Source organism: Pyxicephalus adspersus, chromosome 6 (genome assembly GCF_032062135.1).
Source record: "Pyxicephalus adspersus chromosome 6, UCB_Pads_2.0, whole genome shotgun sequence".
NCBI classification, from domain to species: Eukaryota; Metazoa; Chordata; class Amphibia; order Anura; family Pyxicephalidae; genus Pyxicephalus; species Pyxicephalus adspersus.
The window spans coordinates 52,146,397-52,173,312 of NC_092863.1; the positions used below are offsets into that span (position 1 = coordinate 52,146,397).

At 36.3% G+C, this 26,916-nt stretch overlaps 1 protein-coding gene across 1 annotated transcript in view; it reads right to left on the reverse strand.

The window, feature by feature from the left end:
- Positions 1-26,916, reverse strand: part of TMEM132C (transmembrane protein 132C) — a 264,466-nt gene that overhangs the window by 115,353 nt on the left and 122,197 nt on the right. Inside the window, exon 3 of the mRNA XM_072415757.1 lies at positions 5,437-5,583. Within this exon, the coding sequence (XP_072271858.1) occupies positions 5,437-5,583 (147 nt within the window). The remainder of the gene's footprint in view (positions 1-5,436; positions 5,584-26,916) is intronic.

Genomic DNA, 26,916 nt, shown 5'->3' on the forward strand with positions numbered 1-26,916 from the left:
GCCTTGAAAGCTGGAGGTGCAGGATAAACTGCCCTTATCACCTTGTGGTGTATGTAACACAGGCCTTTTTTTTTCTAAATCTCCTATCTCTATTCTCTCCTTGAATTTTTTAAAGGTTAGTACATAAGAGCAGATCTGCAATTGTGCACTTAATTGACTAAATTAACCAATGTTTTAAACAGTAACATATCCGTCACAAGTTCCCATTTATATGTCATAGATTTTGTCATAGGAAATTATAGGAATTCTTGATCGGATATCTGTACACATGACGTAACTTTTATACTATCAATATTTTACTAGAAGGGAAATTGGATCAAAGGGCCTGATTTTTAAAGATATCCAAAACTGGAGAAGATGGACTATCATGGGACAACCTGGGTGATCCAGCAAATCCAAAGTATTAAAGTCATGTCATGTGCTCAGGTATCGATTAAGAATTCCTATCATTTTCTTGGAGAGCTTTAATACAGCAGGCCCAAAGTTTCTTTAGTTGGATTAGAAATTACATGTTGCATTTCTATGTTACTAACACAAAAATATAAAAACCTCTCTATGAGGTGATTTACTTTATAAACATACATACTTCACTAAACTTACAGCTTAATGTATTGAAATCATACAATTATGTATACTGTAAATAATTTTTTTTTTAATTCTTCTACAAGTATGAGTATTATTAGTAAATGTAGATCCACTTGGCCATTCTAATTTTTTAGTAACTCACCCCCTTTTTAAAACAATACAATCTATCATTGTATCTTGAAAAACTGTAGGATAGTTTTTGCATCTAAATTAATTTGGTGATAATCTGGGCTTATATATTCCATATCCTAAACACCGATCCAGTATCTAATAAATGTATGAATGAGGGTTGTTATGTAGCAAAATAAATCTATGTTTGAACCATCTTAAAAACACATTTCTCTGCAAGGTCATTTTGTTTGACACTGGCAGAGAGGAGAGATGATTAATAGTTGCATTTTATAGATGGTGACTCAGGAACAGGAAAAGTATTCTTAGAGCTAATTGTAGGTGGCACACTCAAAAAGTGAAATCAGTCATTTGGTATGAAAAGTTTAAAGCCTGGCTGAATTATTGCTATACATACAAAATTCACATAGATTAATTTAAACTATTTATTGGCACTTGAGCTAGGTCAGCCCATTAGTGAGGGTTTTAGCAGAGCTTAGTTTATTTAAAGAAAAAATATATTTGATTTTTGGAGGTCACTATGAAATGTTCTTATACTCAAGCACATCCTATGCATAGATAACCATTGCCTGGGGAAATCTGCTTGCACCTGGGGAAACTTGTCTGCCTGCCTGCCACTAGTGGGAATCCACTTTAATATTAACTGGGGGACTTCTACTGTCACAGGGAAAATCTGCTTCCACCCGGGGAAACATACCTGCCCGCCAGGTAAAATGAAAATGCACCTGCCTTTCATAGGGCAGAGTCTGTGAATCCCTCCAAAGATATGCCCATCTAGACCTTTACAGACCTTCTGCTGGATGATGTTTCAGGTAATATAACATTCACCACAGTGTCTCCAGGCACTTTCACATCTGTCACATGTAGTCAGAATGAACCTACTCTCATCTGATTAGAGAATGGGGCGCCAGTGGTGAACCTAAAAATTCTGGTGTTCCCTGGCAAGTGCTGACTAAGCTGTGTGGTGCTAGACTCTGAGAACAAGTCCCACTACTGGATGTCACACCCACATGACTCCCTCATGAAGACACTTTGGCCAGAAACACACACACAAGTAGTGCTCTGTAGGTCTTGTAGAGCTCTGCTGGTGCTCCTCCTGTTCATCTTTAAACAAAGATAAAGATATTGGTCCTGCAGCTGGGTTGATGTTCTTTTACGGCCCCTAAAAAATGCTTATTAGGCAGTGGTATGCTTTTACTAGTGGGATATTTGCTTCCTTAAAACTCTATACCAAGCTCTATTCATTTGAATGAATGGTGAAAAAAAGGACCTGAAGAACCATTAAACTAATCTTTAACAAGTTATGTGATTATTATTACAACTTTTATTTCAGCATTTTGCAGGAAACACTCCTATGCTACAAACACTGCTATTCAATGCTATAAATTAGTGTCTAACTGTATCTTGTTTACTGTTTAGTGTCTTTAAATAATAGATTAATTGTCATTACTCCTTAACCTAAATGAAAAAGCTAGCCTGGCCCATTATATTCAAAGAAAATTTAAGTTTAACATTTCCCCTCTGCTCTAATAGTACCATTATTACTTCTAGGAATATAATCTGTTTCACATACATTTTGACAATTACCAAGAATGGTTAAACTACTAGTGTTTAAACTAACTTTCTGTCATTTTCCCTCTGAGCCAGTACCAATCTGAAGTGTGCCACCTTCCCTGTGGCAGTGCCATGGTCCCCTTACCGCTTCCAATGGTGATTGTTTGATGTTGGAGAGCAGGATGACTTTATGGATGGTGTATAAGGATATGGAGGTTTTTTTGTATGTATTGGCAGACTTTAATTCTGTCTTAAGGTTAATGAAGGGAACATTGTGACATTAATACCGTTGCTGGCTTTATTATAAAGTATAAATGTAGCACACACCTCAATGTTACATTTAGCTTTACCTGGTGCGTACCATTCGTGGTTCGTCTTCTTCATCTGCGTTTGAGTATGCCTGGCAAGTATAACTTGTAATGTGAGCCAGATTCTGATTGCATGCCATGTTAGATACTTTCCTGGAATACATACGCATGGTACTGGTACAAGAAGATTTAGACCACATAGCACTGCTTTGTGCCTGTGTCAGATATGTTTTGTAATTATAAAAGATGCCTTGGTTCACTCTTCATCATTACATCAAACAAAATACATCGCAGTGGGAGACATGCCCAAAACAAATGTAATTAGATTTAACTAATTATTGGAAACCTTGTTATTGGTTAAACTGTACAGTATGTTTGTGATCAAACAAGACTGACTGTGAGGATGTTGCATTTAAAAAACCCTGACCAGAAAAAAATCAGTCTGTGATTCAATAAACGAAAAGAGGTGAAACACAATACCGAACTAGCTTAATAAAAATAAGAGAACCATTTACATAGGCTAATGCTGTTGATGGTAATTAGGACATTAGCTCTCATTTACATAATCAGTGCTTACCATTTTTCATAGGTTAATTAGACATTATGTAAATGATGCAGTGATTGTACTGTGTTGTATCTGCTTCTAAAAATTGAGGAAAAGTAACATCTTGTCTCCTGGGGTATAAGCTTTCAATATGAAAATCCATTTTGAAGTACTTTAATGCCTTTGTTATTCACATATGCATAAAATCACCAACTGATTTTTTTACATTAGGCCTTTAAGAGTTTTTAAATGTAAAATAGCCATGTACTGTATGTAATAATACAGGTGTTGACTATGTACAAGACACATTCCTGAAAACACCAAGAAAGCAGTTAAATAAAAGCAAATGTCTGTAATTATCCTACAATTACAGACAGAAGAAGATTAAAGCAAAATCTCTATTGGATTGCAATTGTTTTATATTCTGATATTCCTTTATCTTCCTGAACTAGTTTTTAATGATAAATGATGTTAGTCTTCACTGCATTAAAGGTATCTTGTTACGACCTGTAAAACTGTATTAGGTTTGTAATAAAAATCTGATACTAATAAAAAAAGATGAACGTATAAAATATGTCTCTCTACCAGGTCCCAGAATTATTTTGTACTTAATAGAAGTCCAGTAGGAATCCCAATAGAAAGGGTTCAAATGGTAAAACCATTCATACAGACTTCAGAACAATCCGCTCAAGTACCATTACTTTTACTCTGCAAGGTAACCTATGCTGAGAGACACTGCTGCTGTGTATACTAACACAAAGGGATCCTACTGGTCACCTACCCCTTGCTGTAAAATACAAACCATGACGTTGGGGACCTTTACCCATGGGGAACATCAGGTATGTTCACTCCAAAGCTTTTTGTCCATTCAAATATGTGTACTATGGTGGATGTGCTCATTGTTGAGTTAGGATATGTTTAGTATCCACCATCAGTGTACAGACCAAAGAATGTGCTCGGCCTTGATATTGGCTTTGGGGCTTACCTTCATATCAAAAGATGGATGGAACTAGCAATCTCCATTTCTGAAGATGTTATGGCTACCTCTAAGGTTTATATATTTTAAACCTAAGGTGGTTATATCTTTTTATGACTAATTGCCCTGCCTTGTAAGCTCTCTACATACACAATATTAATAGAATTATAAATGTGCATACATCTAACATTCTTTCTAAGTACCAGTGTAATTTTTATGCCAGCTTTGGCTATGGTAGGTGAATCTGCTTATATGCATTGTGAAACCCAGCACAGCATTATGTCCTTTAATAGAATTTAGAGATCACAAGCATTAAGACTGAATATATTTATGCAGTCAATTTATGTAGAGCTTGCTGGAGATTTTCACTATTTCTGCTCTAGGTGACAGTAGAGTGGCTGCAATGACAGTTTCCTGCCTAAAAGGAAGTGTATTATGGATTTGGGTATTTACACTTGTAGTCCCAACCCTTTACTGTACCACGGGGGGAAAGAACTACAAAGAACAACATTCTGAACAGAGCATGAATTGTAGCCAAAAGCATTAGGAATATGCAACTCTCTGCAAAGGATCAAAAGATTTAAAGTATTTATGGGGGCTAATTTAGGTTTACTAAGCTAAATGAATGATGTCTTGCAGAGTAACAGTTTACTTAAATTTATTTAGTAAGCCAACCTCCCAGACTTTGCACAGCCAATATTCACCATGCCATGAGAACAGTGTCTACGCTTTAAGTAAATCACCACAATGTACCTCTTATTACTCTACAGGTTGAATTGGTAATGCTGGCATCCACTCAATCAAAATCAATCAAAATCTTCAAGATTCACTTTAGTGAACCGTAAAGGATGAAACATTCATGAACAATATGGTAAAGAAAAAAAAGTTAGACTTCAAATCACACCAACAGAAATAAATAAGACTGTTAAAAGGTGTCATGGATGATTTCAAAATCCCCTCTCCACCTGCATCCTACACTGGAATTTGTTGTTAGACGCCATTATAAAGGATTGGAGTGGACACAGTTTATTGTGATACCATGAAACATACAGAAAATAAATACAGTATATTGAATGAAAATATCCTGGCTCTATATCAACCAGATGGCATACAAAGAAAGACGCAGATGCAGAAGGAAAGGATAATAAAGTTACCATTGTGAAAATATGTGGTCAGGAATAAAAGAAGCCAATTCATTTTATGGCTGATACTGGAAATGAATGTTCTGTAGCTTGTAAGCAGATGGAGGCACCATTAACAAAACGTGCCTTTATAATTTCCCTTTATTGCTTCAACAGTTATTGATACTCAAGCTGGTGTACGTTGGAATGACACCCTACCTGTTGCGGGGGCTAGGTCCTATTCTTTGACAGGCCACAGTGGTTGTTGAATGTTTTCCTCCATTGCCCAGTTCTTGCTTAACATCCCACTGGCGAGGGTCAGTGATCTTCACATTCAGAATGTTGACACCTTTCTTCACCTTGGCCCTATAGTGACAAATACAATATGACATGAGTTTAAAATGTTATATCATTAGTTTGGAAAACTTTATCTTTTTCAGTTTAATGCATATTTGCTAAAGCCACTAAAAAGTATGGAAATGTGTACAGATGACTAATATATCTTCGCAAATATAATGGTAGTCATTAAGTCTTCTTGTATATTGAAAGTAACATAAATAAGGATTAGGAATTTGTAAAATTGGTACACATCCTTTCAAACAGTTTCAGTATGAAATGTCCTTCCCATATAGAACTTGAACTTGCAATACTATTATTTATTTGTATACTGTATATGTTCTTAGAAAATAAGCACATCTAGGAAAAGGAAAGTTACTTTTTCTAGGTTTTTTTTTTAAGGTTTGATAAATATCACGTTTTAGTAAATGTGTCACTACCCATTGTAAAATAAAAACCAGCATTCAAAGCAGGTACCTGGCAGTATCAGCATGTAAATTATCATGGAAGCAACTTTACAAGATCAAAATATATTTAGATGGAGATTGCATCTATAAATATTGGAAGATATGTCTAAAAAATACTAAATAAATAAAACTCTTTTATTTTCTGAAAACTACAGATAAAACCTTGTACAGTTTGTCTGGTTTTTAATTTAGTACATTTTTTTTACTGATTTCAGGTCATGTTCTGTGTATGTTGTATTGAACATACTGAAATGCAAGGAAGACTTTAAGTAAAATATTTTATTATTTGATATAGACAAGTCGTTGTACATTTAACTTGATCTCGTGGGAGATACAGAGAATGTTTTAATGAAAATATTGGTTTTTGTGTTGCACTTGTCCAACCCCATGAATATTAACTATTTGCTCTAAGCATACTAATAAATTTAGGTGGCCCATGGTGAGCGGCCCAATATGTAAAACAATGCAAATTATAAGCATTTACATGGATGCACTCATACCAGAACAAGGGCTAAAATGCTTGACCTTCCCTCATCTGTGAAGCACACAACTCTATAAATAATACGAGGAAGAAGACGGCATAAATTTGGCAACATTAACCCATCCAGTGCCAACGAATCAAATGTGAAATTTTTATCAAATTTGTAAAATCTATAATTTTGCAAGTTTGCTAAACTATTCCATGCTTATTATATGCTTTATTTGCTAAACAAACATCACATTTTTTAGAATATAAAGCTCCAGCAGGCCTTTTCACAGAAGCATTTAACAGCATAGCAACAAAAGACTATGGCAGAGTCATTTTTGAATGCAATATAATTGCTTTGACCCGCAGTTTTTTTGTACTAACCTCAGGTGCGCTGAAGGTTTTACCATATTTCCCAGTAAATTATTTTTCTAAACCGCTTTAGAAACATTACAACTTTAGCACTTTCACTTTTATTTTTCTATCTTTTACACTTTATAAATGGTTTTATATATTAAAGACAATTTTAAATTATCAGTGCAACTGTAAATATTACTCTTATTCTACCCAAATCCCAAACTTTTCAAAACCTGCACAGCTATAGTTTTATGAAAACAAAACTGTCCATGCTGAGTGAAGAAGCCTATTTACTGTCTAATGGGTAATATGTTATTTTATGAGATTAAGATGGACTTTAGTGTAATGTTAGCGTTATGTTTCAGGTCAGAAATTAGGGGGTATGTTCCCCTGCTAGGTTAGGGAGTTAAGGATAGGAGAACTGTGCTGTGGAAGCTGTGCCTTAAAAAGACAAGCAGAAAGTAGGTAAATATGCAACAGTATTTACTGTAGACTGCCTGCAGCTGATTGTTTTACCTTAACTCACTTACCATGCCTTGTTTCACAAAGTGGAACATGGTTTAGGTGGAAGTAGCTATCTTAAAACCTAGGCAGGACTTTGCTTTCCCATGTCAGAGCTCTCATGATGGGCATGATTTATTAAAGCTCTCCAAGGATGGAGAAGATACACTCTATTTAGTGAAGCTGGGTGATCCAGAAAACCTGAAATGCATCTGGTCCAGTATTGAAAACATTTGCTAACACAGACCAAATGACTTTTAAGAAATCCATTCCAAGTTTGCTGAATCACCCAGCTTCACTGATGAAAGTGTATCCTCTCCAGCCCTGGAAAGCTTTATTAAATCAGGCCTGATGGGTGGGTTATTGAATGACTGATGGGGTAATATTAAAGTATCAGAAGTAATAGTGGAGAAAGCACAGATCCACTGGAAGAATAATAAAAATGGAGGGAGATCTTTGCACTGTAGGTCCTCAGGTGCGGCTTCTGCTCCAGCAAACTTGGAGACAAAGAAAAGCAGTGAAATCCCTAAATCTTATTTCAAATCTAAGATCAGAAGTAGCAGTGCCTTAGATGATCTAAAACTTCAGATTAACAATGATTAGGCTACAGAATAGGAGTTTCTAGGTACATACAGTTAGGTCCATAAATATTTGGACAGACAACTTTTTTCTAATTTTGGTTCTGTACATTACTACAATTCATTTTAAATGAAACAACTCAGATGCAGACTTTCAGCTTTAATTCAGTGGGTTGAACAAAAAGATTGCAAAAAAATGGGAACTAAAACCTTTTTTTTACACAATCACTTCATTTCAGGGGCTCAAAGGTAATTGGACAAATTAAAAAGCTAAAAATAAAATGTTCATTTCTAATACTTAGTTGAAAACCCTTTGCTGGCAATGACAGCCTGTAATTATGAACTCATGGACATCACCAGATGCTGGGTTTCCTCCTTTTTAATGCTCTGCCAGGCCTTTACTGCAGCGGCTTTCAGTTGCTGTTTGTTTGTGGGCCTTTCTGTCCGAAGTTTAGTCTTCAACAAGTGAAATGCATGCTCAATTGGGTTCAGATCAGGGGACTGACTTGGCCATTCAATAATATTCCACTTCTTTGCTTTATTAAACTCCTGTGTTGCTTTGGCTGTATATTTTGGGTCATTGTCCATCTGTATTATGAAATGCCTCCCAGACAATTTGACTGCATTTAGCTGGATTTGAGCAGACAGTATGTCTCTGAACACCTCAGAATTCATTTGGCTGCTTCTGTCCTGTGTCACATCATGGATAAACACTAGTGTCCCAGTGCAACTGACAGCCATGCACGCCCAACCCATCACACTGCCTCCGCCATGTCTTACAGATGATGTGGTATGCTTTGAATCATCAGCTGTTCCACTCCTTCTCCATACTTTTTTCTTGCCATCATTCTGGTAAAGGTTGATCTTGGTTACATCTGTCCAAAGAATGTTTTTCCAGAACTGTGCTGGCTTTTTTAGATGTTTTTTAGCAAAGTCCAATCTAGCATTTCTATTATTGAGGCTTATGAATGGCTTGCACCTTGCAGTGCACCCTCTGTATTTACTTTCATGCAGTCTTCTCTTTATGATATCGATACGCCTACCTCCTGGAGAGTGTTGTTCACTTGGTTGGCTGTTGTGAAGGGGTTTCTCTTCACCATGGAAATGATTCTGCAATCATCCGCCACTGTTTTCTTCCGTGGACGTCCAGGTCTTTTGGCGTTGCCAAGTTCACCAGTGCTTTGTTTCTTTCTCATGATGTACCAAACTGTAGATTTTGCCACTCCTAATATTGTAGCAATTTATCGGATGGGTTTTTTATGTTTTTGCAGCTTAAGGATGCTTGTTTCCCCTGCATGGAGAGCTCCTTTGACCAAATGCAAAATCTTCCACATACAAGCACACCCCTCAAATCAACTCCAGGCCTTTTATCTGATTAATTGATAATGACATAACAAAGGAAATGCCCACACCAGCCCATGAAATAGCCTTTGAATTAATTGTCCAATTACTTTTGAGCCCCTGAAATGAAGTGATTGTGTAAAAAAAAAGTCTTTAGTTCCTCACATTTTTATGCAATCTTTTTGTTCAACCCACTGAATTAAAGCTGAAAGTCTGCAGTTCAACTGCATCTGAGTTGTTTCATTTAAAATTAATTGTGGTAATATACAGAACCAAAATTAGAAAACAGTTGTCTCTGTCCAAATATTTATGGACCTAACTGTAGGTCATAGTGTATGCCATAAAGTTTGCGCCTTTAAAATGTTATTTTGCTAATTTTTCAAGTTGTCGGGTAATATGGCCATGTATTTGGCAAGGTAATAGTCTGTTTGGAAAATGTCTGCAGTTTCAGAGATAGTTTCAAATATTGGTAAGGGTACATTTGCTATTTTTTACTCTCCTTTTCCTACAATAGCTATATTCTGTACAGGTGTACACACTGGCTGTGTCTTACACCTTAAAGGATCAGCATAAAAACAAAGCTAAAAACCTTTAAACAATATTCCTTTATCCTTTAAAAGATTTATCCTTGAAAATACATCACTGTTTTTGGTGTAAAAAATGATTCAAAAATATAATTTGGAAGAATTCAACATTGATTGAATATACTGGCTTCCTTATTGTTAGCATATATATTTCATTCTTGCAGTATGTTTAATTATAGAACCACTTAAACATGAAAGCAATATTACTGCAGATGGATAAGTGACTCATTCCACTTACTAGGTAGTTACCTGTACACCCCACTCCATTAGCCAATGTAGAAAATATACTTGTCCTTTTTAAGGGAGAAAATGGTTACTTAAGATTTGATCCCATCAGACACCCTAACGAAAAGTGGTCTACTTATAATATTAGTTAGGAGTTCTATGAAACAATTGTTCAAATAATCCTTTGCACACAAAAACAAATCAGTATGGCGCTTATAGTAACTTTTCAGGTATGTAGCCTACACTATGGTGCATGGGGGGAAGATTGAAAAAAATACTTGGGTTGCGTGTGCCTGCAATAATTACTGATATTATTGGCGACAGATTGCCTATAATAGGATTTCTTATTTCTAGCAACATTGTATATGGTAAGATATATGGTAAGACATATCAAGGTCCTCAGTCTGGCTCTCAATGAATAGTTGCTTTAAGTACTCTAGATTCTCATTAATAGAAGTGGACTTCATATAAAGTATTTTTATATATATATATATATATATATATATATATATATAGTTATAGTAAATGAAAGAGAGAGAGAGAGAGAGAAACTTTGGGGTCCAATGCCAGTCATTTCCCCAAATTGTCATGAGTTTTCTGCATGAGAAAAAGGAAAAATACACATTAACTCAACCCTTCTCTTTAACAGAGATCATGTACTCAGTTTCCAGTAGTGTAGTTGGGTAGAGGGCCAGCCCACAGTGGTTGCCTCCAGACAGCCTTTACACAGGCAAAGACGTGACAGCCTTCTCCTGCCACTACCAACCAAAAAGAAGAGAGGGCTTAGATTATATTTTATAACATTATTATGGGCTAAACCAGATAAATTATTGTTTGACTTCTTTTACCTGAATTTTTAAGACAATAACGACTGGCATTCTGCAGAACAAGCAGTCCACCCAGTATTGTACATGTCCACCCAGTATTGAACAGTGTTCCTTGCCTCCACTAAAGAAAACTTGATTTGGCTCATTGCTTGGCCTGTCATCCCTGCACATAATTTTAACCAATAGAAATGGATTATCTCCTTAGAGAAGCTGCATGTAGAAGGGTGTTGTCAATTATGCAATTGAAAAAATACATTTTATTGATGGAGTGGAAGACCCTGGGTGTCCAGGTACACCACTGCAACATAAACTTTTGAATCAAGGAGAGAACCAAAAGCAGCATTTTCTCCAGGAAATGTAAATATTTTTGCCCTTCTTTTCCTTTTTGATAATCCAGTAGGCCTGGAAATGTAGTTTTAATATCATCCTTTATCCTGCCTTTCTAAAGAAATCTAAAGAAAAAAATGCCTGTGTTAGTTGTAGCAACTATTCAGCTACTGACTTTTCTACCTTGTCCTAGAAACCTGAAAGGGACCAAAGAAACGAAAAGAAGAAGGTAGTTAGCTGCTGTGAGCTACAAAGATGTTTTTTTTCTTTCAGATACTTTAATACATGAGGATCACAGTGAACTTAAAGTGGGACTAAGATTTTAAAAGTGATGCTTTGCTATGTCATATTGAACATCCAGAAATATTAATTATGCCTAAACATCTCCGTGAAAAAATGTACCTTTGTCTGCAATCCTGTGTATAAAATAGCAATGTGTTTCCTGATATGTAAGGATACATACGCACGGCTGGACAAGCACATATCTGTATGTCTGCAGAGCAAGGGCTCTTTCACACCCACTGTATGAAACTGCATGACTGCCATGTGCAGCTGAATGCAAAAACTAGGACCATGGTTGAGCCTGCGTCAGTACGCTCACTGCAGGTATGAATGGCCCTAAGATGCCCATTTAGCACTAGGTGACATAGTTTTAAGAGGTTTGGAGTGAGATTAAGTGATATCTCTATTCTCCTTGCTATAGACTCTGATATTAGGGAAAAAAGGCCTGCTGCAACCATAGTAGTAGTAATAGTGATAGAGAGCAGACAAGGTATGCCAGTTATGTAACGGGGAAAGAACAGCAGCAGAGTCCACAGGCAGTCCTGTTGATTAGTCTTTTGCCCTCTTCTTGTATTCTTTGGGAACAACATCCAGAGTTTAGTTTCTCTTTAAGTATTGTATTAATGTTATTCTGAAATCACATAAAATATAATTATTGCATACACATTGAAACTATATGCAAAACAAAATGCTTACTTCAAAGAGGCGCTGAAGTTGTCCTGTTCAAGACATGAATTGCTTTACTTTGCAGAAGTCTTAAACTGGAAGAATAGCTCCATTTGTGTCACAGCTGGCACTTTCCATCTGCTCCTTACAGACGATTCCTATTTCATCTCAGATTTATACACTGGGTCCGCATGGTTAGATTTGAAACTGTGCTTTAAACAAAATCATTGTGGCTATCATGCCACAAGGATTGGTTTTACTCTCTTTGAATACGTTAAAGCCATAGGTAAGATGATATTGCTTTGCTGGTTACAGTCCAAAACCTCTGCAATGCTAAATGGCGAATGTTCAAATGATAATATCACAGGGAATATTATTTTCTGTTGCTAAAAAAATAAATAAATAATATTCTATGAACAATGATCCTTTTGACCTACCAGATACACGTAGGGGACAAAAATTTGTCAACAGGTCTGGCATCTGCTCCAGTAATAAAATGCATATAGAGCCCTGTATATACAAAACCATTGCTTAAATAAATAAAAATTAGGCAATCCTAATTCTTGTAGCAAGCAAGAGGAACAACTTGGTACACTTCAAAGGCCTGAAAGCCTCCGAGGGAGGGAGATAGGCATGGCCCAACATGACTGTGGGGGGAAAGCTAAGATGGTTAGGTTGTGGTAAAGGGGCGGGGCAGGATGAGGGCAAAATAGAGATAGGTAGATAAGGTAAGCAATACGTGGGAAAGAAGGGTTAATAAAAGGGGAGTTAGGAGGTGAGGTCAGAGGTTTATACAGTAGGAATAAAGATTCCCACTGTCTTGCCCTGCATATTTATATTTTGAGACAGTGAGAGGTTTGGTGGTCCTCGAGGGCAGGGTGTTGTTAAGGTGATGGAGTGTGGGGAGAGCCATCTATAGTATGGGGTCCCCAAAAACTGTTTAATTGGGCTATTAATGGGTGGTAATGGTTGGGGATGGTATACATGATTGATATAGCTCCCAAGGCAGTGGACGTATAGGTGGAGCAGATCCCTGGTAATGGTGGTGAAGGAATTAATATCTGTTGAGGACCTGCAATCTGATTGGGGTGGTTAACAGGGTTTGGTAGACTGTTATATAGTTGTTATATTAAGCTGTTCTTCATTATGTATGAAAGTATGTTAAACTTTGAAGTTGTAATAAACAGCCCAAAGGCCATTTACACCATACCCGGAGGTGTTGTTAAAAATATGGGGGAAAAGGGGGGAGAAGTAAGGTTGGAAAGTGAAAGGCTCTGACATGCCACAGTCATGTATGTAGTGCAATTTATGGAGGCATATATGACAATGAAGAATGAATCCCATACAAGCTTTATGAAAGAAACATGGCTGGTAGGTATATAGCAAAATACACACTTTGTCTAAAATGGATTATGTTTAACAGAATTAAATACCAATGCTAGATTAAGTTGAAAAACACTACACAAAACACATTAGGTGATGGAGAGACTCTACAGAAATTGGCCAGTGACTTTGAAATTTGCACAAATACTGTTCCAATGCTGACATTAAATGTTATCCTTATCTTTATAAAGATTATAGCAAGGATCTTGTGCTTTGGCTATACGTACACCAATATATATGCATGACATGCAGACTAGTATATCTTAGGACCACACCCTCGAAGTTTGTGCTTTGCTTTAAAAAAAAAAATATTCTCACTATTTAGTTCCAATCCCGTAAGTAACCAAATTAAGTACTGGATAGTTCAGAAAATACCAATGCATACTGTTCATTTCAAGGCATGTTAAAGCCTAATTTGAATGGTATATTCAGTGGCAGTACATACCACCTGTAATTATCTTTCCGTAATGTATGTGATCTTTTCCTTTACCTATTTTTAATGGATTAAGAGCTAATTAGCATGCAATATTGAATGATAATTACAGCAGAGATACAACTCTACTGCTGTTGACCGGGCATCTTGTATTAAAATGCTCATTAAAGGTCACAAAATTCAAACTTTACATTAAGCTTATAAACATAATTTTACTACAAATGAATGAGAAACTACAGATGACTGATAATCACTGTAGCCCAATTATATATAGGAGACAGAATGAATTTCCTAGAGAAAAGGTTGGAATGTCCCGGCTTTGGGAGCATTTACAAACAATTGCGCATATAACAAATGTGTTTACATTTGCTAGTTAGCTGTATTTAGTGAATCTGCTGGACTTGTAGACTGGCTGCATCTGTTAACCAGTGGCATATTAAGGGAGATGGTACTTACTAGCACTGGTTGCATCCTATGACTTGTGATATTTTTCACATTTTGAACTTAAATACAGTTTGTTGTTCTACTGAGTAAAATGCTCTACCCTTTTTGCTATTTGTCGGCTAGAAAGCTGAGTTGTGGCACTTACCAGGTAACCTAGGTATTTTGACTGTGACCATTACAATTCTAGAAAGAAGAATAACCTTTTCACAAAAGTCACTAAGCAAAAATAAAAAATGTGAACCTCACCGACACAAACAGCAACACAAAGTTGACAAGAGTTTTATTCTATTCAAAACTAAACATCAAAAAGTATTTGCTTTCAATAGACTAAGCCAACAAAATCACAATGTTTCAGAAGTACAGTAGCCCCAGCCCCATTATCTTTTCACTCCTGTTTATTCTCACCACCAAGCCTATCAATGCCAAAGTGGCACCGATATAGGAAATATCATTATCAAGATGACGCATCTATTCCTATGTGCTCCTAAAAGTTGTCATACATAAATGCCAGAATACACACAGAATGTACAACTTTTGGCATGCTGAATAGCTTGGTTTTCAGTTTTTTGGCTTTCTGCTTAACACATTGGCATTCTCAACTATAAACCACACTAATAGCAAAAATTATTTGAAAGAGAAAATTAAATACATTTTCAAAAGCATCCAACTTACAGCCTTCCTTTATAATCATTTCAGAAGGAGGTTATAATTAGGTATGTTTGCAGCTATGGGCACAGAGATTCTATTTACTTTGCTTTTTTGGAATTTTTGCAAAAAATAAACAGATTGCATGGCTCGCCAAATGTTCTGGACTTTCACCCATTATGAAATGCTGATGTGACAAGGCAGTCACTGGAACAGTAATAAAAGCATGAATAAATATTAAAATATTCCTATTTCCATATTTGTTTATCTCATATAGCAAGAAACAGTGTCAATAATTAATGATGATTCTAATGTAAGTACAGTTTAGTATGCAAACAAAAAATACCTGTGCTTCTTCACCGCTATCTGTGTCTATCTTTCTGACCTGCTATTAAATAATACATTATTTAAAACAAAGATCAACTTGGGAAATAATGTCTTTTAAAAAAGTACAGTTTAAGCATGCCTAGGCAGCCAGTATTTTACCCAATTCCTGGTATAAACTACTTAATAAAAAGGGAAAAGAATTTTTCAATTAATTTTCTGACCATTCCAGATCCATTCCAGGTTTGCTGGATCACCCAGCTTCACTGATGAAAGTGTATTATTACCAGCCTTGGAGAACCTAAATAAATCAGGGCCATTGTGTTTGTATGTATATCTGTGGATGAGTTGGTTGAATGCTGCAGACATGTGACTGGCCGCAACAGTGCATGAGAAGTAGAAGATTTTCCTTTCTGCATACATTTAATTTTTTTTGTTATTCTAGTTCTAGTTTTATTATTATGTATTTAGCAGTCCATGTAATAATGTCTCCCCTTTAATCACTATCAATGAATTAAACATTTATCAGGCTAGAAATATGTGTTATTAGTGGCAAGTCACATTTTTGTAAATACCCAAGTACTAAGAAAGGGAAGAATTCTCTGCAGTCCTTATGTATTACAGCTGTCTTCACTTCCTCAGATTTTTCCTCCCAAATATATATTTAGTAGATGTTTTTTTCCTATAGGCATAATGATCTTGAAGCAAATGCTACTAGTTTTTCACTTCTGTCTTAGGAATCAATGAATAATACAGTTCCATAGGAGGAGGAATCACATGTAAGAAAAGACTGAAATACATAAGAACATTGTGCGTGCTGCCCAGTCTCTTTATTTCATTGAGTGCCCTTTTTCACGTTCCCACTTGACATTTCTGCAGCAATCAATTCCGTAGGTGTTGCACAGTAGCTATATTTGGCAAGTCAACTATAGTAATTAATACATCCTAAAAAGAATGTAAGCTCCAATACACTTTTAGGTAGTGCACTGCATGAATGTTTTTCTGGAGATTCCTCCAGACCACTTTTTCTTTAACTCTATCTACTATAGAGTAGAATTCATAAGTACAGTTTCCCAAATGTTTTGCATTATTTGTCCATGTCACAGTGGAATCAACCAGATAGCATTATTTTACACATTTGGATGAATTTAACTTACATTACATGGGCAGGCGTATGTGGACTCGGAATAATTAGGATCAGGTATTTCCAGTAAAGGGTACTTTATGTGTGGAGCAATGGTTTGGGGAAGACCCATATATGTTTCAGCATCATCCTGCCCCGTGCACACAGTCAGGTTTATAAAGAAATGGTCCGGTGTGGAGGAACTTGAGTAGTATGCACACAGCCCTCAGTTGTTTTGAACACCTTTGGAATGAACTGGAATGTAATTTGTGAGCCAGGTATCTGACTTCATATATTCACAGATTCACCAATACAGTGAAGACCAGTACACACATTTCTAGGCACAGTAAAACATTTAAATAAGGCAGCAGGGACCCATGGATGAGTAAAGAAAAATATATTTTGGAACCGTATGACTAGGGCTCAGCAGAGGTTTTTTCTTGGTCATTTTAAGCCTAGGTCATTTTAACCGTGTTTGTATTTCCTCTTGTAACTGTCAGTTGGCTGTTTCTGTCCTTTGTTCATCCTCTGTAGCAGTTTCATTATTTTACGTGCCATTTTCTGAAGTTATTTCTATAAGTCTAACTTGTGGTTAACTGCAGCTACTTTAGGTGTAGCCAAAACAAGATCTGTGGTCATGATAAAAGTAAATACCTAGCTAGGATTTAGCTTAATCCTAACAATCACCGCTAGGAAAAAAGCATTGACAACTTTATGGAAAAAGACTATCCTGGCATTCTGTCACTCTAATCTACTGTTTTAAATTATTTTTTGTTGAATAACAATTTTTTCTACCTGCAGGCCTTGGATGTTAGGCATCTGTTTGGGAGAAACAATGTATGTCTTTTCAAACTCAAAAAATCCTGTCTTTGTGTAACTATATAAATATAAGTAAGCTTAGTGTTTTTCTCCAATTACAACGTAATATACGTTTCATTTTATAAATGCCCCCACCCCACACTACTAATTGGAAATTGGCTTCCACAATAAAAGATTATACCTAGTTTCATTATGTTTCAGGTCTTAATACTATGTACACACGTTCAATAAATACAGCGCTGTTTTGCTCTATGGAGAGGGGAGGGGGGAGACCAATGGAGCGGCACCCTGCTGCGCTCTCTCCCTTTCACTTGCATTACGATTGTTCATCGTCCATCGATCCACCAGGATGGTCGTTTGGACGACGAACACTGTACACACGCTAGATTCTTGTCCAATGTCAGCCCTTAACCGATTATTGGAAGAAAACTATTACACGTGTGTATGTAGCCTTAGGCTAAGTGTTTACCTATCTTGAAAACTCATATTTGCCCTTTTAAAACTAATATATTTTTGTTGGGAAAAGTCAATACCATGTGGGTGATCTACAGTATGTTTAATGCAAGGATTTAAAACATTACAGCAGATTTATACTATTTTCTGAAGAAATATCTGCTTTACTCTATCTTTGCCTAATATCTAGGAATGAGAGGATCTGGTTCTTTATAATCAGCTTGTACAATCCCTATGCTGTGTTGAGGAAAACTGCAGTGTCTTCACCCCTAACAATAATAAGAAATAATGAAGCATTAGGGAGTTTTTCACCCAAACTGAAATTCGTATATTAGAATTAATTTTTTTAGACAATTGCAGTAGATGCACATTGAAAGAAAGTAATTTTTGATACCATTAATTTCACTTATATTAATGGTTTAGCAATTGTATGCGCTACATTATTTTTCTGATTATATATATATATATATATATATATATACAAATACATATATAGCAGAGTTACACTTTACAATATTTCACAGAGTGGTCTTGTAATAACTAATGTATCATTTTGCAACAGAATCTTTATACTTTTTTATTTGTAATTGTAATACTGGGAAATACATTTTATCATGCTCAAGCAACAATGGACATCCAAGGGTTGGTGTAATTTTGTAATTTTAATGAATTTGCCTTAAACATGATAAGTAAAAGTGTTTACAGATGGTCCTACATACATGGCTTCATTTGTAGTGTACTAGGATATTTGCCCTCCAAGGTTTTGTTATGTGTGAGTATCAAGAGGTTGGCATGCGCTCATCAACGTAATTTTGGTTTATTGTGAAGGAATGGAATCTCTGGTATGGCTCAAGGATGAAACTAGACAGATATTCTATATCCATAGCAACTGAAATATATGATAGTTGCTGAATATTGTGACATTTTCAGGATTTTTTTTGTTGTCTGCTGGAATGTATTTTTGACTAGTGGCTTTAGAATATATTCACCAGGACTGAAAGCTGTTTTCACAGGCTACCTACATTTGCTGGCTTATCAATCTTCAGAATGAAGTGACAGTTTTATATTGTTTTCTATTAGTTTTCTAGTACTGTATGGTGGATAAATAACACATTTAAAAAGTTACTCTTTGCCTTTATATATATTTTAAACTTGCTAGCAAGGTAATGCTCAAAAAGCTAGACTTACATAGGAAGATGTTTTTGAAGAGGTAGAGATATCAGAGATGGAATTACCATCACATGCTGGATATTGGATCAAGTAAAGAAGTTCCAGAAAATTGTCTACTAATGACAAATCTTTAAAGCCTTTGACTACAAATATAATATTAAAAAGCATCAAAGTCTTAGAGAAATGGAATACTGGGACAACCTAAGAAACATAGAGATTAGAGAATGATTATTGAGAATCAAGGCAGACTGATCTATATTACTCAGATACTGATTTTAAAAGATCAATCTAAGAATAACTAAGTTACACAGATTAGTCAATCCTTTTTATAACAAGAATTAACTAAATCGATCCAATAAATGACGGATCTTATATAAGTTAGACAAAAACAGATAATCAGGTTTGATCAAACCCTTCACTATAAGGACTCATCCTAATTTTAAATCTTAAAAAACTAATAATAAAAAAGCAAAACTCTTGGTAGAAGACCTTGCTGCTGTGCAAATTTGAGGAAGAAGGAGTGGCAGGGGTCTGGAGAGAAGGAGAGGAGGGAATAGTCATGATTCTTGAAGCTATAAGGCTATGAATACATTGAATCTATAAAAGCTACAAAGGGTTGGACTTGTAGTTTTTGTAGTGGCTTGTAGTGTTTTTGCAATGGGGAAAGAGATACTACACTTCTATAAATTAATATTATATTAATTTATAACAGCAATATTATTGTACTCCGACAGCAGAATTACATTTACCTTTTTTGCCAGAAAAGAGTAAATGAAGCTACATGCATTTAACCATTTTACTTTATGCATCTCTAGAAGCTATAAATTATTATATAAAAATAGGCCAACACCAATGATCAAGAAAAAAGTTCCAAGAGAATAGGATATAATCGCAACATCTACTAATGTGCAGATGGCGATGAAGCATGACTTCCTATAAGACTTCCAGAAAGATGTACCAACACTAAATTTACATTTCCTCTATAAATTCTGAAAATGTTTGTGGTAGCCATGTATGTAGACCACATATTGTTGTCCCTTTGGTTAAGGTTTCCCTGTAATCCCAAACATTGTTTGGTAAGCCACTAATGGAAAATAGAAAATGTTCCTACATTACCATTTGTTTATGTTTATGTAACAACACACCAAGGTGATAATATTTCAAGATGACATACAAAATGTACAAAAACTTAACTTTTAATTCATTCTTTATCACACCAGTAATGGAAATAGGTTGGAAATACAGTAGGTATTCTCAAATTTTTTACATTTGCAGGAGGGTGTCATGACTGTACACCCAGTTGGTTCTTTAAAAATTTGAGCTGCCTTTGCTAAAATATTAGAAGTAAAAAAAAAGAAGGGATTATTTAAATCTCTGGTAAAACTGCATGGAAATTAAATGGAAGATAGACCTCTTCACACTTTTCTGTGTCTGGGAAAAGCAGAGAATTAATAAAATGGCATTGTTTTTAATGGATTGTAGATAACTTTGGTGCTTGGGTTGGTTTGCGACTTGAAATAATTACACTATTGTTCTTTTGTTTATTTTTTCAGTTTAAAGAATCAGTCCCATCTTTTTTAATAAAATAAAACATAAAACACATGGTCTAAGAACACACACACAGTGAAGGATAGGGGCAATATCTTGTACTACAAATTTTTAACTGTGGAAATACAGTTCTGTCTTGAAATGAATGCCAGGTCTTGCATTATTATCCTCACCCTTTTTTAACAGAGGAGAAAAAGTAATATATATTGACTTGTTGACACCAGAAAAAGGTATTTTGGGCTGTCAGATATTTGACTCTACTGATAGTGACACTTTGCCCATAGCAGAGCCATACAGGTTAGACTTCTAATTATCTCTATGAGCTGGCCCTGAATTTCACTGGCTAGCAATGGGCCAGCCACGGAACAACATCTCTAACACTGCTAACAAAGGAGCAACTTCACCCAGATTTGCAGAAGGTCTTTTGGTGGTCCTGAAACTGGCCATCTGTTGCAAGTTTCAGGATCATATGTGTGACATGACCTTAATAGTAATTTATTAGTTGCTTCTAAAACTGAAACACTCTAATTACAGATCATTTTCTACATACTAAATATAGATAGTGAACTAACTTTTTTAGGGCAACCTTATAGAACCCACTCACATATGCATTTCACGTCCACTACCAATCTCTGAACTGTTCACATTACTGCTTACATATGCACCAACCCACCTCTGCACCCTTTCTCCACAACTTCCCACCTCTGCACCCCTCTTCAACCCCCCCCCCCCCCCCGATCACCTCTGTACCACTTCTCTATCGCTAATCACTACTAATCTAATGGGTTCTACTTTCTCCTGTATTCCCCCTCCCCCATTCATGACGTCTGCAACCCTGTGCAACTTTACTGCCCACCACTGTTACACGCTACTTCTCCTGCAAGCCCTCTCCAACTCTAATTGTCCCTGCAACTCATCCTCCCAAAATTTCTGACTTTTGTGTTCCCTGCAACTCCTCCATCACTGCTCCCCCACCTCTTATCTCCTCTACAACCACCAAAAACTCCCCTCAGCCAAACAGTGCCATGGCATCAAAAGAGGAACTCCCACTCATTCACAGCACCATCTCATTGCCCACCCACCACATGGCTAAAGCATGAATTTCACATTTTCACAAGTATAGATTACCTTTTGTGGTTTTCTCTTGGCAGCTTGTACATAGTGTTTTACAGGCCAAAGAATGAAACGTAGCAGAGAGCAGATATTCCACACTCCTGGAAGTGTGGAATGCTTACAAAGGCCAGGGAGTAGCAAAGCAGTGTCTTCTCAACACACATGCAAACAGAAAGGTATATTGCCTTTTCTTTTAGCAGGTATGTTATTGTTATTCTACAGAAGTTACCATGTACTGATGCGATCCCTTTACCCCTTTATTACATTTTGAATGAAGAAAGAAGAAACATGGAATGCAATAAATAAAAACATGAAATATTACCCAAAATTGATATTTTTATTTTTTTTTTTCTAATCTGGTTAAAGTTATGCTCCTTTTCATTAGACTAGAATCTCTTTACTTGTTTACCACCAGCACCAAAACAACTTGTAAATGGCATATCGAATGGTATTACCATGGGGTTTTAACAATCACAAATCATCAGCCATAGAGATACCAGTACATGTCTTGCACGTGCAGTTCTGTTATTTTCAAGGAAATTAATATTTAATATATTTGTTTTTTCATTAAAATGTTGACACATTAAAAAAAAAACAGAGATCATTATTAGGTGGTGCTACATAACACAAGATTAGTGAATTTGAATGGCTGTGAGCAAGAGTAGCGGGAGTAGTGCAGATTTGCAGAATTTTTTGTTATACCTTTTTGTTTTTTCAAAAGATTTATCTATTCAAGTTAGTAAAAACTTTTGACAAACACTCTTCCCAGAAAGACCAAGTGTACTGCTGATAACAAACTTAACAGCTTTCAAAAGGAGAATTTATCTTACTTTTACCATAGTACCAACAGTATGCATGTAAATTGTTTTACAAAGGCCTAGCTTGCTGTCCAGGGAAATAATATAGATATATATCTGAGTCAAACTGGATAAAACAATACAGACAATAAGTGAAACGGCACGTAGGAAGACAGTGGAAAAGAGCTGCAAAGGAAGACTTGCTGTCAGAAAGGAACAAAAGAAAAGATCCATGATATATAGAATATATAGTGAGACTGATGTATTTCAAGTCTAGGAATAACTCACATCGGTGTATTTAATCTGTCTAGATTTACAACCTGTTAACATTGTGCCTGGAGCATAGATAAACATTACACACTCATAATAGTCACAAAATCTGTCACCTGGGTGCTATTTAGCTTGGATCAGCGGGTTAGTACCGATCGAAGAATAATAGTATGTGAGTTGCTAAAAGTCTTTCCAAACCGCTCCATGGAGCCTACTCCTCCAGCTCTAATAGAAAACACAAGTTGACACTGAGCCAATGAGCATCTGAAGGTAAGCCAGGAGTTCTGCAATATAATGGAATGCCTTTAAGTGCTATAAGCTCTGAAATGTTTTATATTCAACTCTCTACACAAAACAGGAAAGACATGAAGTTGCACTCTATCCCAAGCATTAGAGAAAAACTCTGAATAATAAAATTAAATTAATAGAGGTCATGTGTTGGACAATTGAGTAGAATCATAGCATAGGTCTGGAAGCATATTTTTAAAAAACACTAAATAGCAGTGAAATGAGCTAAACTTAAAAAAAGGAAAAGTTAGGGTAAATATTTCTTCATTCTGGGAGCGTGGCATATAACTCTGTAGGCTTTTTCCCCACCAGTTCCATAATGGATACCTGGTCCTCCAAAGAGCCCTTCTTTGTTGCGCATGAAGCCTTTTTTTTAGCAGAATGCAGGACAAGTGTCCCTGGATTGTATGTAAGAATGTCAAAGGCCCACCCACATTCCAGGTCTGGAGCCATTATGGGGAAAATCTTTTTATCAAATATTATTAAAGCATTACAGACCCCAGATACAGGGTTGGCAAGCTGTAAATTTACTTACACAGTAAAATGAACAACCGATTGAGCTTGCTAAGCAGTAGCCAATTTACTGCAATTTGTCTGTTAGGGTATACACTTTCCTTTACAAAAGGGACTTGGAAAAGGCAATGGGTTAAGACCCTGGAGGGAGGATAGTAGGCTAAGTTCCTGAAAAAGATGGTGGGCTAATGTCCCGGGGAGGATAGTGAATGTCACGCTTGGAGAGATGGAGCCTCTAGGGGGCCTGGTGACACGGGGGTCATGGCAGCCACAGGAAAACACAGAAGACATGGGTGATACAGAAATCACTGAAGACACAGGGGAACTCAGGAGACTCAGGAAGGGACAAAGAGCACTGGTGACAGGGGGGTCACTGAAGACGAAGGGAACACAGAAAAGGCACAAGGGAGTTGACAGGGAAACAACAGACTGGGAAACAAGGGTTAGCACGAAGCTGAAAAGGGAAACACTCAATTAACAGGTAGGTAAGTGGGAAATGCTCAGCAGAGCTAGGAGGCTTGGCATTATTGGATACACGTTGCACAAAAGCTGAGTGCTGTGTCTGAGTCAGCTAAATAGCCAAGGGCAATTAACAGGCGATTACCTGATTGGCCAGTGGTTGGAGCGATGCTGATAAAAGTTGGAAGAGCAGCAGCGCCTGGAATCAGAACTGCCCGCATGCACGGTGTACAGTGTGACAGTGGGCTAAGGTTCTGGAGAGGACAATAGGTTAGGGTCCTTTTGCATGTGCCTTTGGTAAAAATGTACCACTTCTATGTATTAAAAACTGATGCAAATTGGTCTAAATTCTCATCCACTAGAAAATGATCGTCAATATCTATAATCTATTGCTGATAAAACAGACAAGTTCCTAAAAAAGATATGCTTTGATACCAAATAATTAAAGTGACAGAATATTTAATACCATTATTATCATCATATTCATTGAAACTATTAGAAATATTTGGTTGTGAACATCACAAGTTGCTATATGATTACCTATAGAAAAAATAGCCTAAAGTATACATCAAAACTCACTACCTGCCTACAGTTACATTTCCATCCACATATGCATCATTTGCACATATCTAAGATTTTTATTTGCAATTGTTGGTATCCTCAGACACTACAAACAGCTCTGAAATATGTAATGATTACAGATTAAGATGTATTTAAATCAGCGGCCACATGATGCATAGGGTCCCAAATCATCTCTTTTTCTTACTGCTGGGAAGAAAAACTTCTATTGACTTTTCATTGACTCTCCAATGCTAGGGTCTTCTTGAGCTGTAAAAGACCACGCCTTCTCATAATGTCACCACAGTGAATCATTGATCTGCATTTTTTAGGTGGACAAATGTTTGTTTTTAATGAATTTATTGATAAGCAATTGGTGAGAAGGTTGCTATCTCCTCAGAGATGGGCAGATATCCATGTGACATTTACAGAAAATGTGGATCAGTATTAATAAAACTACAAAATATAAATACCTGATCCAGCAATGAAGATTTGTATTGTTTCCGACAGTAAACACATATTGCAGCAGATTCATGCTGTGCATAAAATCTGTCTATTCTTATAGCATATAACAATCAACTATTGCATGCCAGGGCATTTGAACACGGAGAATAGATCGAGAATGTGACAATAATGCACCTTTGTATGATACAGAAATATTTAAAGGTGACTGAAGGTTGTACACCATTTAGAAAAACTATTCTGACATCACATTATATATAGAAGTAAAAGCAATGATGTTATATACACCAGTGTCCATGGCATTTAGCGGTGTTATTTGCTTCCAGAAATATTTAACCCACAAATATATAACACATTGTACAGTTACAGCCAGTACATAGCTTTGTCTTTGCCAAATGCATTATTCACACAAATTGGAAACACATTGTCCAAGCTTGTTCTACTCATCAGGGCCAAAAGTGCAGGGTTTCTTCAAATTATATCTACCATTTTTGTAGAACAGATATGAAAACCAATTTGAATACATAATTTCCTGCTACAGTTTCTGCTTTTTATATTACACTTTTTTTTACAATTAGTGTTTTGATCCAGAGACAGAAATATACTCATCATTATGTAAGTCTGTGAACCCATTCCTGCTATTTGCTTGTGAACACTATCTTCGTTCACAATCACCTACATGGGCTATTAGGGGATTATACTTTGGCTGTGCCATATCACGACCAAATCGCAAAGTGGGCAACCTGAAATGTTTCCTTTATCTTTCTACGAGAATGTATTTTATGATTTTAGCAGTGAACATGGGGAATTACCTCCTGAGAATCCTCTGTACTATTAACCAAGCTGCCATTTCCTAGATGGAGAAAGCCCATGCTCTTTGTTTCTCCAAACCAGCTAGTAAGAGGACATGGTGAGGGGTATAGAGAAGTAGATAATATAGCACTGGAAATGTTTTTCTGTTACAGTTATACATCTGTATATATGTAACAAGTGTCTCTTTGAAAGGTAGTTTAGTGCTGCCAACCCATAAAACATATATATTGATAAGTAAAAAGTGTTAACGTTGTATTAGTGTCACATAAAGTAAAAATACAAAGTTGTGTCACACATGATTTGGTCTATTTACATACAATGAATACTCCCACATAATACTTACACCTACATAATTGCTACCAATACCTTATGGTAACTTAAAGCAAACCTAAACTACAAAATTTTACTTTACATAAAAGGATAGACAACCCTTTTATTTATGGTAAAAAAATCTTTAATGCAAAAAGGTTGCAGCACCTCCTGATTCTGGGAGCGCAAAACCTCCCAGGATGCCTATGTCATGCATCCCAGGAGGCTCTTGGATGCTTCTTCTGAGCATACCGTTTTTTAGATCTAAGGCTCTACGCCCCCGTTAGATAAACTAAAAAAAATTACTGATCCCAAGCAATCGCAGTAAGAACGGCAATCTTTTTTCCCCATCTACATCACCCAACCTCGCACCTGTGCAGTGCGAGATTGGATGACCGGGAAGAAGAACCCAGAAGAAAAGAGAAGAAGATGTCAGTGCCTGGCGCTTCCTCTGTGCCCTCCCGAAGACGGATACCTGGACGACGTGGGACTCAAATGAAGAAACCTCCCGATAGGCCTGTGGTTAAAGGTAAGTGTATTTTTTTTATTTTGGGTTTAGTTCAGCTTTAATATGTTTTGGTTGACCTTTTGTAATTCCCAACTGGCTTTATATGTATACCTGTCTTGACTGAGTTTTCTTGCATACCTATAACAAATTGTACTGATCAATACTTGTCTGAAATGTACATACACATATATATAACTGGTCTTTTCCCTTTAAATATTTTTCTATTAGCACCTTTGTTATGTCTCATATTCTCCCCTGAGGAAGCTGCAACTTAGACTAAAACTTTGGAGGTTTTGTATGTCTAGATATC